This window comes from Cucurbita maxima, unplaced genomic scaffold (assembly GCF_002738345.1).
Source record: "Cucurbita maxima cultivar Rimu unplaced genomic scaffold, Cmax_1.0 Cma_Scf00006, whole genome shotgun sequence".
Classification (NCBI taxonomy): Eukaryota; Viridiplantae; Streptophyta; class Magnoliopsida; order Cucurbitales; family Cucurbitaceae; genus Cucurbita; species Cucurbita maxima.
This window is the reverse complement of record NW_019272022.1, coordinates 951,238-963,834: the sequence shown is the minus strand read 5'-3', so window position 1 is coordinate 963,834 and position 12,597 is coordinate 951,238. Positions and strand designations below refer to the sequence as shown.

Genomic DNA, 12,597 nt, shown 5'->3' with positions numbered 1-12,597 from the left:
ATTAAAAAAAAAAAAAAAAAAAAAACTAGCATTCTCATAAGCATATTAGCTCCAAATTGCTAGTTCAGAAAGTCTTGGAGATAAGAGTTCGAGATTTAAACCATTTAGATGCCCTAAATACCTGGTTAACCTCCACAGTTAGACCCGCTAACATTGTGAATTGTATCATTAAAGCCTATTTCTCCTATCTCCTTGGGTAAACCACTAGCGTTACCAATGAGGATTACAAAAGTAGAATTGTCGAGCTTGGCCTAGGCCAAGTAGAGTAGCGTTTCAAGGCTACTAGGTATCATTATCTTATGGAAATAGCTAGGAGTCTTTTGGACTAAGGTATTTGCACGATAAATCCATCTTGAGATGGGTGAAGAACCACTCAGGTAAACTCAATAGTTGATTGACACTTAAGGTTGTTCTTCCATATCTTTTTGACTTATAGTGGTTTCTTTGGAAACCCAACTAACCTTATACAAATATGTTTAGAGAGAGGTAATGTAATGTCCTATGATACAGGACAAGGTTGTGCCTCCACCATTAATACCGATCATTCCCTATCAAAGCAATGTAAGTTGATTAAGTCTAAAAAAATAGTCAAGTTGGTTCACCCCAAAGTTTAGTTACAACATCTAGCAAATATGTGGTGCTAAAACAGTTGAACAAGTTTAGGGTTTAGGGTTTGTAACAAGTAAGAGAGCTACTTGGAGCTTTGAAGCCTCTCCAAAAACTCAAATAGTTATAGAACATAGACTTGAACTCCGTGTAAAGTCTAGAGAAAAACCCATGGCAACGTAGTAAGGTAAGGATGCGATTAGAGCCTACAAGTAGGTTGATTACTAAGTATATTTATACTTACCATATTCTACTTTTCTTTTTCAAGTGATCGTTGACTGCTGGTCAAGGTGAGAGAGTATCCGAGAGTTGTACAGTCATAGAGGAGGGTCATCATGAGGTGTTAGTTTACATTTATGGTTGTGTCCTTTGAAATGTTGTATCTTAAACCTTGGTAACTATTTTGTAATAAATTTCGAAATGACACTTGATTTGTAATTGTTTTGAAATTGTCATTTAAATACAATGTCATTTGATTTTAAATTTTACAAAAATTTATCGTATTTTTAGTGTCAATCCATATTATAGCTCGAAAGATCACAAGAATTGGGAGAAATCTGTCAAACGTATTGAAGAATGAAATTGACTATTAGCCTTATAGAATACACTGAAAACAAATAAAAACAGCTCGAGTTCTATGACTAAATCAAATCTAAATCAATCAAATAACTAAATTAAATAATCAGACATCCCTTAACAATAGGAAGGTTAGCTAAATCTGAAATAACAAAACCTAACCATTCCTCCCCAACTTAACACAAATAATAATCTGTTTATATCTATGTCAGACCAGACTCCCAATAGTCCTCGTAACTTCAAGAAAACATCGAGTTTTAGTGGTTTAGTCATTACATAACTCCATTAAATTTAGTGGTTCATTGAATTTCGTCTTATAAATCCATTTTACTCCAACCTTATTTCTACCCTTAGGTAACTCCATCAATTCCCATGTGTCATTTATGTTTATTGCTCCCATTTCTAGATCCATGACTTAGCCTCCATTTCTCACTCTTCAATGCGTCTTCAAAGTTTACAAAATTTATCGAATCAGTAGTGGTAAACATGGCCAAGTGAGCTTCATTATCTTCTTCAAAAAGATCTCTTGTTGCATAGTTTCTCATCCAGACTGATGGCCTCCTATTCCTCCCCTTATTCGAGGCAGCAGAGCTTGCTTCAGCCAAAGAGCCAAAGAAAATATTTTCATCTGCAGCTTCTATATCAGATTCGCTCCCTTCTTCATTTTCATGAAACACATTTGGTGCCTCCTCTTGATCACCCTATTTTAGATCTCACATAATGGATTCTTCATAGGTCTTATCCCAATCTCAACTCTTATCTTTCTCGAATACAACATCCCTACTTATTATAATCCTTTGTGAAGTTGGATCATAGTGTCTGTAAATCTGACTCTTCACTAATTCCTAACAAAACACAACTCAAACTCTTCTCATCAAACTTAGTTCTTTTACTATCTGGCATATGAACACAAGAGATACATCGAAAAACTCTAAAATGCTCAACGGAAAGTTTAACTCCACTCCAAGCTTCTTCTGGAGTTTTATTTTTAACAGTCAATGTTGGACTTCGATTCAGTGCACACAGTCCAGTTGACTGCTTCAAGCCAGAAATTTTTCGGAATTTTCTTTTCTAAAATCATACTACGAACCATATTCATAATAGTTCTCTTTTTTCTTTTCGCAACTTCCTTCAGTTGTGGCGTGTATGCAGCTTTCAGTTGTCTTTGTATACCATTTACATCACAAAAATTGGTGAATTCTTGTGATGTAAAGTCTCCTTGATCAATTCGTAAGGCTTTAATAAATGAGTTTGTTTCCTTCTCAACATGAATCTTTTAAATACGACAAAAGCTTCCAATTTTTCTATTAAAAAATAAACCCATGTTTTCTACTGTCATCTGTGAAAGTAATCAAATACCTTTTTTTTGTTGTTTGCGATGGGTTTGGTCGGTCCACAAATATCAGCAAGCATCAATTGGAGAATTTGTGAAGCTCGCCATGTACTCCTTTTTTTAAAGGAGTGCCTTTGTTGCTTACTCACCAAATAATTTTTACACAGTCTCAATGGAGACTTGAGTTGTGGTAAACCATCTAGCATCTTCTTTTGCCGAAGAATCTTTAATCCCTAAAGCCCAAATGTTCATATCTACAGTGCTTGAGACTTGAGTTGTGGTAAACCATCCACCATCTTCTTTTTCTGAATCTTTAATCCCTTAAAGTCCAAATGTCCATATCTACAGTGCCAAAGTTGTTCAAGATCTTACTGTGATAAAAGCCCAAATGTGTATCACCCAAATGTTCATATCTATAGTGCCAAAGTTGTTCAAGATCTTCTGTGATAGTATTGAAACATGTGGATGCTACAGGCTGAGATATAGCATGCAGTATGAACATTCAATTCGAAGACATCTTTGTTTCCATGATTAAGCCTCTCTCGGGATGAAACACCTTGCACGTTCCATTTTGAAACAAAATGGTAAGCCCTTTTGCTTGCAATTTCCCAATACTCAACAAATTATTCTTCAACTCCGGCACATAGAACACTCATGTGATTATCTGTATGATTCCCTTCACTTAGAGCCGTACATTACCCTTTCTTGTTACAACCATGCTTGAGTTGTTGCACAGCTTCACTGAATCTCTGAAACTTCCGTCAAAATCTGAAAAATATTCCTTCTTCCCACACATGTGATTTCTACATCCCGAGTCAAGGAACCACATATGTTCTCTATTGGCCTTATTCATATTCACGTAAGCCATCAGCAACATCTTTTCTTGAGTCTCTGCATAGTTTGCCTCCTTCTTCTTGCTTTGACATTCCCATTGAAAATGTCCTAGCTTGTGACAATTATAGCACTCTACTTTGACCTTGTTGAAGATTTGTCCGCCTCGTCTCTTCCTCAGCCTCTAAAACTTCCACGACTTTGACCCTTCCTCCAGATTATTCAATATGAGTGATCTTCAAAGCGTGTTTTTCTTCAACATGAGAACTCATGTGTTATTCATACACAAGCAAGCTGCTCTGCAACTTATCAATGGTTAAGATGGTTGTATCCTTGGACTCCTCAATGGAACATACAATATAGTCAAACTTGAGAGTCATAGATCTCAGATTCTTTTCAAATACTTCAACATCTCCTTTGTTCTCACCATTTATTTTCATCTTGTTGGCTATGCTAAGGATCCGAGCAAAATACTCATTCACAAATTTTTCTACTTTCATGTGAAGCATTTCAAACTTCTTCCGAAGAGCTTGCAAGTTTACATGCTTTACCTGTGTCGAAATCTCATATGTTCTTTATTGTATCCTTGTTGAGGATTGTCTCCATGCTTATAATTTTTTGCTTTCAAATCTTTTAGCTTCTGATCTAAATGATGTCTTCGGTTGATGCAAGAATCCCATTCTCCACCAAACCCCAGTACTGCAAAAAGTTTTCCATGAGCATCACCCAATGATCATAATACCCATCAAATTTCGGAATTGCAGGCTGCACAAATGAACTCTCCATCAACATACTTTTATTATGACACATGTAGAAGTCTCCTGCTTAGTTTTAACAGACTCCTGCTTAGTTTTAACTTGACTCTGATACCAAATGTTAAGATCAGGAAATTGAAAAGATTGGAAGAATCTGGGAGAAATCTCTAGAATTCAAGAATGAAATTGGGTATTACATACCATTACATAATACACTAAAAACAAAGAAAAGCACATGTCTAACAACTCCTACAAGTGGTATATGACTAAATATGGTCCTAGTTATATAACTAAATATAGTATGACTGAATCAAATTTAAATCAATCAAATAACTAATTAAAATGACCAGATCAGTAATGTTAGCTAAATTTGAAATAACAAAACCTAACAATGGCACCTGATTTAAAGTTAGAAATTCAAGTAGTGACACCTTCTCTCTAATCTAAAGAAGAAAATACAATTAAGTAAATTTAACTGGTACACTAAAATGTAAATGGTTTTTTATGGGTCTTAAAACCCATCGTTTCAATTACCTTTTAGATGTAGGTTTTTTTGCTGTTACTTTACTCCACCATAAACGTTGATCACTTGAAACACACTTTTCTAGATTTTTCTTCCCGATGATAAAAATATAATTGTTAAATAAGGTGGAATGATTTATCAAATATATAGAAGAGAAGAAAGCATTGCTCAAAAACCTATTTCGTGGCAATCATAGGCTTATAGGAATCCATTTAGTCAACCAGAAACAAAAGTACCATAGCCTCTTCCGAGGCCTATGGAGCCCTCAAATAGCCTCTCTTTAATCGAGGCTCAACTCCTTCTTTAGAGTTCTCGAACAAAGTACACCCTTCGTTTGACACTTAGTCACTTTTTACTGCACTTTCGAGGCTCACACCTTCTTTATTGACATGATTAAGTTAAGGGCATGGCTCCTAATAGACTAATGGTGCATGCAGAGGGCCGAACCAATGCGATGTGAGTCGGGAGCCATTGAAGGAGACGAACGGAAGAGAGAAGAGTGAAAAGTCAGACATAATAATTGAAGTTTTGTCGAAGAAGATGAAGAGGGTTCCGGTGAGAGTGATGCATTTAACGGCGATGGGATCGTATAGAAGCGACGCTCATGTGGGGAATTGGGGGGACAATCCAGGCATGCAAGATTGTGGTCATTGGTGTCTTCCTGGCCTTCCCGATATTTGGAATCAAATTATCTTCACTTATTTTCTTCCTACAATCTCCTCTTTTAATTCCCACCACAATTGAAACCCTATGTTTTACATTATTTTTTTTTGGGGGTAAAACATTGTTTTTACCTCCTAACCCTATGTTATCAATTTCATGTACACGATTAATCGAGCTTTCATACTCTCTAGGTCTTGAGCGTATACACATTTCATGACTTTAGTGATAATGAGTACGAATACTTTATAACTGAAACGATCACACACAACATTTGTAAGAATTTAAATGCGTGGGTCTCGGGTTGGAAGTGGGTCTCAGTTGTAGATCTAAGTTGCGGGTTGTGGATCTTGGTGCTGGTTTTGGTTGCGTTGTGCTGAGGCTTGGTATTTGGGTCGTGGATAGAGGGATTTGGAAATTGGGTTAGTGGTTGGGTATTCGAGTCGACGAGCAAAGAAGTAATTTTCAACAGTTCCTCGAAGATTGAAAGAGACTCCTTAATGTTAGGATCAATTGGAAATGCGTCAAGAGTTTTAAAGTCAGCCTCATCCTACATCACTAAGTTCATGATGAGTCGGTTGACTGAGACGTCAACCAATTGAGTAGGGGAGGATGCCATGATCATTCTTGTCCAAGACGTGTTGCCTATGGCCACAGTCGAATGCCTCGGTCATGCTTGTACAAGGTGTGTTGCCTATGACCGCATGCATGTTCCAAACCTTTTTACTTGTTTTCACATTAGTTAAGCATTTACTATTCATGTTCTGTCAATACAAGGGTGTACGACTGTTTGCCAAAATTATGTCTACACCTGTCAAAACTATATAGTTGATGTTCCAAAGCTATATGTGTACACCTATCAAAGCCAAAATCATGTCAAGGCTAAATTCATGTTATATGTTATCAAAGCTATGGTTGATACTATTTCTTTTAGCCTATAACATTGCTTTCTTACAAACCGATTTCAAATACTTTCTAAAAGTTTCTTTATCCGTGATTCTAAAATGTATTTTGAGGAAGGAGACCCAAGGCTCAAGCATATGTCGCTTGTGCCAAACGACAATCCAAATTATAGCTTACAATATTTTTTTCAAAAATAATTTTTGTGAAATAAAGACATGAGGTTTAAGTATACATCGTCTGTGCCAACGAAAACTCAAATTCTAGTTTGCTAACTTACTTAAGGGTGAGGTAAGTGGCACACAATCACGTTAGCATGACGTACTAAGTTATGCATGTATAAGCTGCAAGCATGGTTACTTGATATAACTTATATATGCATAACTCAATACGTCATGCTATACAAGAAGTTTTTTTGCTATGTGAGGAACTCTAATTTAAGTTAATGAACTAAGATTTAGGTGATTAATAGATTTAAATCCCTTTATATAACATGAATAGATCATCTAAGTCAACATTATGACCTTAAAGGTTTCCCGATGATGAAATCAGGATGTTTTCAATAAGCCGATCACCGTTGTGATCAAAGAATTAGACTTTAAGTTCCCAGAACACAATTAGCTCTAAGAGCAAGTTAGGAAGTCATGGAAACAAAAATTCCAAGTTATAAACCATCAAAATGCCCTACAACACCTAGTTTACGACCACAACATTCAGGAAAGAACAAGATAGTTTACTATGTTTACTCGCATAGTGAATGGTATCACCGTAGCCAAGACCACTACCTATTCCCTTCCGTACAATTCAATGCTTCCAGCTTGACTCAAAATTTTCAGATAGGGTAGTGTGTTGAGGTTATTCTATGTTTAGTGCCACTATCATGTATGGAAATGGTCAAGGTCATTTTAAGCTGAACTTTCTGGAGCCTAAAGAAAATCCGGTGGATATCTACTAGGTTAAAGATACAGTGAAAGTCAATAAGTAGGTTGTTTACTAAGTATATTTTTACACACATTTTCTCATTTTTAAAAGAAGTATTCTGGAGTGTAATTTGTTTTTAAATTTTATAGTCTTGTATTTTATTTTATAATTGTATCACAAACTTGTTTCCATTTGTAATATTTTAAATAATACCTTATAATTGGATTTAACTTTATATTTATTTTTGGTGGTGTTGACTTTATTTAGATTTAAATTTTATGGATTTTTCATCTTTTATTTTATTTTTATTTATTTTTAATTTTGTCTTATCTAAAATTTGAAGCTTCGAAACTCTGGTCGTGACAATAATATAATATAAAACAGCAAAAAGGGAACAATCAAGGTTTTGTAGTCCCCAATTTGAATTTCCTCTTCTTCACGTTTGTCCTCTGTTAGTGAAAGAATGAGTGATTGAATGGTTGATGAGGAGATTATATTATGAAGAGCAAGAATGCTCTTTATATAGATAATACAAAAATATATTTTGAAAATCTACCTAAAAATTTGCAAAAATCTGGTTTGAACAAAACAGTAAACAAATCAAAAACTAAATCAAATCAAAACTAAATCAACTCGTAATGGAGATTTAATCAGATACTAACGGATAGCAATCTAAACAAATATGTGATCTTTAACACTCTTCATTGTTTAGATGTTGTGAACTCCCAACTTTTTTTTTAACACCCATCTTACTCCAATTATCTTTCTGTTTAGATGTCGATCAACCAACTCCCAGGTTTTGTTTTTCTCGATCACCGAAAGCTTCTCCTCTGACAGGTGCATCATCAACCAAAACATCTTCTCGTTCATCTTCAGACTCTTCTTGTCGTTTATCTTCCGACTCTTCTAACATGCTAGCAAAGATTAAATTGTTTGGTGCATTAGAAATCTTATTTACCTTCGTCAGTTCTTCCCAATTCCATTGCTCATTTCCAGCAAAATGAGCATCTCAGCTCACAATAACACGACTAATGTGGTTTAAAAACTCTGTAAGCTTTGAATATAGTGTTACACCGAACAAAGATGTCAGCTTCTGCCTTTTTGTCAAGCTTATCATGCTTGACCGGTAGAATATAAGTGAAGCAAAGACATCCAAATATTCTAAGGAACTTTAAAGAAGGTTTGTAACCATACCAAACTTCAAATGGTGTCAGGTCCTTCACGCCTTTTGTTGAAATTCGATTTTGCAAGCACACAACAATGTTTGCTGCTTTTCCTCAAAAATGTTTTGGAAGATCCTTCTCATGAAGCATGCATCTCGTCATCTCCATTATGAATCTATTCCTCCTTTCACTGACGTCATTCTGTTGAGGAGTGTATGGTGTTGTCAATTGATGTTCAATTCCAGCCTCTTCACAATACCTGTTAAAAGTTTTTGAAGTGTACTCCTTACCATAATCTGATCATATAGTTTGAATCAAGCATGCACTTTCATTTTCAACTCTTGACTTTGAATTTCCAAAATACACTTGCAACTTCATTTAATGATGGCATTCTCTAAGGACCACAAAGATCAGTATGAACCAGTTGCAGTTTTTTCGAGGCTCTCCATGCCTGTTTAGGAAAGGGTTGCCTATGTTGCTTCCCAAAATTACAAGTACGGCAAGGAGGTATGTCATCATCAATGTTAGCGAGTCCTTCTACCAACTTCTTTGACCACAAAGATCAGTATGAACTAGCTGCAGTTTTTTCGAGGCTCTCCATGCCTGTTTAGGAAAGGGTTGCCTATGTTGCTTCCCAAAATTACAAGTACGGCAAGGAGGTATGTCATCATCAATGTTAGCGAGTCCTTCTACCAACTTCTTTGACCACAAAGATCAGTATGAACTAGCTGCAGTTTTTTCGAGGCTCTCCATGCCTGTTTAGGAAAGGGTTGCCTATGTTGCTTCCCAAAATTACAAGTACGGCAAGGAGGTATGTCATCATCAATGTTAGCGAGTCCTACCAACTTCTTTGACCACAAAGATCAGTATGAACTAGCTGCAGTTTTTTCGAGGCTCTCCATGCCTGTTTAGGAAAGGGTTGCCTATGTTGCTTCCCAAAATTACAAGTACGGCAAGGAGGTATGTCATCATCAATGTTAGCGAGTCCTACCAACTTCTTTGACCACAAAGATCAGTATGAACTAGCTGCAGTTTTTTCGAGGCTCTCCATGCCTGTTTAGGAAAGGGTTGCCTATGTTGCTTCCCAAAATTACAAGTACGGCAAGGAGGTATGTCATCATCAATGTTAGCGAGTCCTTCTACCAGCTTCTTTGACCACAAAGATTAGTATGAACTAGCTGCAGTTTTTTTGAGGCTCTCCATGCCTGTTTAGGAAAGGGTTGCCTATGTTGCTTCCCAAAATTACAAGTACGACAATGAGGTATGTCATCATCAATGTCAACGAGTCCTTCTACAAGCTTCTTTGACCACAAAGATCAGTATGAACTAGCTGCAGTTTTTTCGAGGCTCTCCATGCCTATTTAGGAAAGAGTTGCCTATGTTGATTCCCAAAATTACAAGTACAGCAAGGAGGTATGTCATCTCAATGTCAGAGAGTCTTTCTACCAGCTTCTTTGACTACATCTGAAGCAAACCTCATTAATGAAAGTGCCCAAGTCTTTTGTGTCAAATCTCAGTGGCACTAGCTCTTGGATATAAAGGCTATCGGCTCTTTCTCCATCAGATTTAGAGCAAAGCTTTTTTCTTTCATTTTGAGATTGAACAAGTCTTTGCCATTAGGATCTTTGATAAAACACGGCTTATTCTCAAACAACACTTTATAGCCTTTATCAAGTAACCGACCAACTTTTATCAAGTAACTGACCAACACTTAAAGATTTTGATCAATTTTAGGTATCTGGAATAAATTTTGTACCTTCATAACTTGTTATAGGTACTATGCCTTTTTCTTTGACTTCCAAGTGTTCACCATTGCCAATTCTCACTCTCTTGACTTTAGTGTCTCTTAATTTCTCAAAAAACTCTTTGTCATATGTTATATGGTTTGTGCACCCACTGTCAATCAACCAGCTCTCGCTTGATTCTTTGCCTGAGAAACAAGTGACCACAAACAATTGATCTTCTTCTTCTTGATCAATTACCTGTGCCTCTACTTCTTTCACCTGTCCTTTGACTTTGCAGATCACAGCTTCATGTCCAAGTTGATTGCATTTGGGAGCATTTGGCATCAGGTCTTCTCCAACACTTGTATGGTGGATGACCTTTCTTCTCAATATGGTGGCAAGGTGGATAGGATTTTTTGAAACCTCCTCCTTTTCTCTTTTGATAATTGGCAGATGAGTTTCCATTCGACGATTGAATTTTGAAAATTTTCTTGTTTTTATAACTGCTATCGTCTTGATGCTTGACCGGTAAGGCACCTTCAATCACCCCTTATTGCCTCATAGATCTCATTTGCTATTGTGCTTGTAAAACATTCAAGAGCTCTGTAAGAGAAATTTTTGACAAGTCATTGGTGTTCTCTAGAGTAGTAATGGTAGCTTCAAACTTCTTTGGAATAGTGCCTAACAGCTTTTCAACGATCCTGGAATCATTTAACACATAACCAAGCAATCTCACCTTGTTGGCAATGTTGAGAAGTCTGTCAGAGTACTCTTTCACCGACTCCGACTCCTTCATCTTCTGCAACTTGAAATCCTTAATCAAATTAAGGACTTCCATTCCACGAATCCTCTCATCTTCTTCATATTCAACCTTAAGATAATCCCAGATTTCCTTTGCTATTTTGAGGGGCATTATTCGCATGAAGATTATTAACGACAAATAGGCAAACTTTTTCCTTTGATTTTCTTGTCTTCTTTTCCTTCTGTACTTTGATTTGTGGTTTAGTAGGATTTGCTGGAAGCAGAGGGACCTCGTAATCCTCTTCTATTGCTTCCCGAAGATCCAAAGCCTCTAGGTAAGTCTCCATACGAACTGCCCACATTTGATAATTGTCTCCATCAAAGGCTGGTGATGCAACAACTGAAAAACCGGATTCTCCTTCCATTTTGATCCGACAAATCTATTAAGAAGATAGCTTTGACACCATTGGTTAGTGAAAGAATGGGTGATTGAATGGTTGATGAGAATATTATATTATGGAGAGAAAGAAGGCTCTATATTATATTAATAAGATAGTAACTTAAAATAAAAAACTAAATCGAATAAGATACTAACTTAAATGAATTTAAACAAATACATAATCTTCAACATCCCTAACCACCAAGTTGCCATTTTTCTAACTATTTTCCCACCCTTTGTCGAATCCCAAAACGTCATCAAGAACCCAAGGAACCTAACAAAACCACATAGCCCACAGAGAGATTGAAAATAATTAACGGTTTTCTTTGGCACTGTGAATATGGCATTTCCAGTCCAAGGTCAACGCATGGGAGGTTTCAGAAGGTCAACGCATCCACCTCCAAGTTGTTCATTGGGTGTTTTCTCTTGTCCAAGTTGCCATTTTTGTGTGTCTACTTTTCTGTTGGTTTTTTAAATGCCAAAAGAAGCCAAACGCAGACAACAAAACCACATACGGTATTCATCGCCCACAAGGACGACTGCCCAATTATATTTATACTCCTAATCAATGCTTTTCCTAATACCCACTATAAAATACACCCTTCCAACTCTAAACATTCATCCATCAAAATACAAACCAAAACAACATCTGATTCTTGAAAGTCATGTCCAATACCGCCGGTCAAGTCATCAAATGCAAGGGTTCGAACCCCATATCATATCATATCAGAGTTGTGGAGAGCGTAGGAGAGGCCAGTCCAGCAGGTTAGGGTTTAGGGTTAATCAATTTTAGGGCAGTAACCAATTAATTTGATTTGAAAAAATGAACACAGGTGATTGCGGAGATGACCAATGGAGGCGTGGATCGAAGCGTTGAATGTACAGGAAGCGTCCAAGCAATGATCTCTGCGTTTGAATGTGTTCATGATGTAATTAATGATTATAGTTTCAGTTATTTGTTAGACAGGTATGTGTTTTAATATTAATTAGTGGATGATATGATATGATATGATATGTGATCAGGGGTGGGGCGTTGCTGTGCTTGTTGGGGTACCAAACAAAGATGATTCCTTCAAAACACATCCAATGAATTTCTTGAACGAGAAGACCCTGAAGGGAACGTTCTTTGGGAACTACAAGACCCGTTCCGACATTCCAAATGTGGTGGAGCAGTACTTGAAGAAGGTACATATGATTCATATACATATATATTAACTGAGGCAACCATATTCGCATCTCATTCATTAATAGCTTCGAATATGTATTAATTATGGCAGGAGTTGGAATTGGAGAAGTTCATTACTCACTCTGTCCCCTTTTCTGAGATCAACAAGGCATTCCATTACATGCTACAAGGACAGTCAATTCGATGCATCATCCGAATGGAGCATTGATATGTTTCCAAACCCCTTTGTGTTCCTCCTT

The 12,597-nt window shown here is 36.7% G+C and overlaps 1 protein-coding gene across 1 annotated transcript; it reads left to right on the top strand.

Annotated features, from left to right (window-relative positions):
- The first annotated feature begins 11,742 nt into the window (after positions 1–11,742).
- Positions 11,743–12,597, top strand: LOC111480710 (alcohol dehydrogenase 1-like). Its single transcript, XM_023125885.1, has 4 exons — positions 11,743–11,937; positions 12,006–12,101; positions 12,196–12,357; positions 12,450–12,597. The coding sequence occupies exons 2-4, from the start codon at positions 12,018–12,020 to the stop codon at positions 12,564–12,566; spliced, it is 363 nt and encodes a 120-aa protein (XP_022981653.1). The 5' UTR covers positions 11,743–11,937; positions 12,006–12,017; the 3' UTR covers positions 12,567–12,597.

Bases quoted from the DNA above. Each gene is read 5' to 3' on its own strand.
- LOC111480710 (XM_023125885.1), top strand. From the start codon at position 12,018: ATGACCAATGGAGGCGTGGATCGAAGCGTTGAATGTACAGGAAGCGTC. The intron at 12,102-12,195 runs GTAATTAATGAT...ATATGTGATCAG, and splicing joins CGTTTGAATGTGTTCATGAT to GGGTGGGGCGTTGCTGTGCT. The intron at 12,358-12,449 runs GTACATATGATT...TAATTATGGCAG, and splicing joins TGGAGCAGTACTTGAAGAAG to GAGTTGGAATTGGAGAAGTT.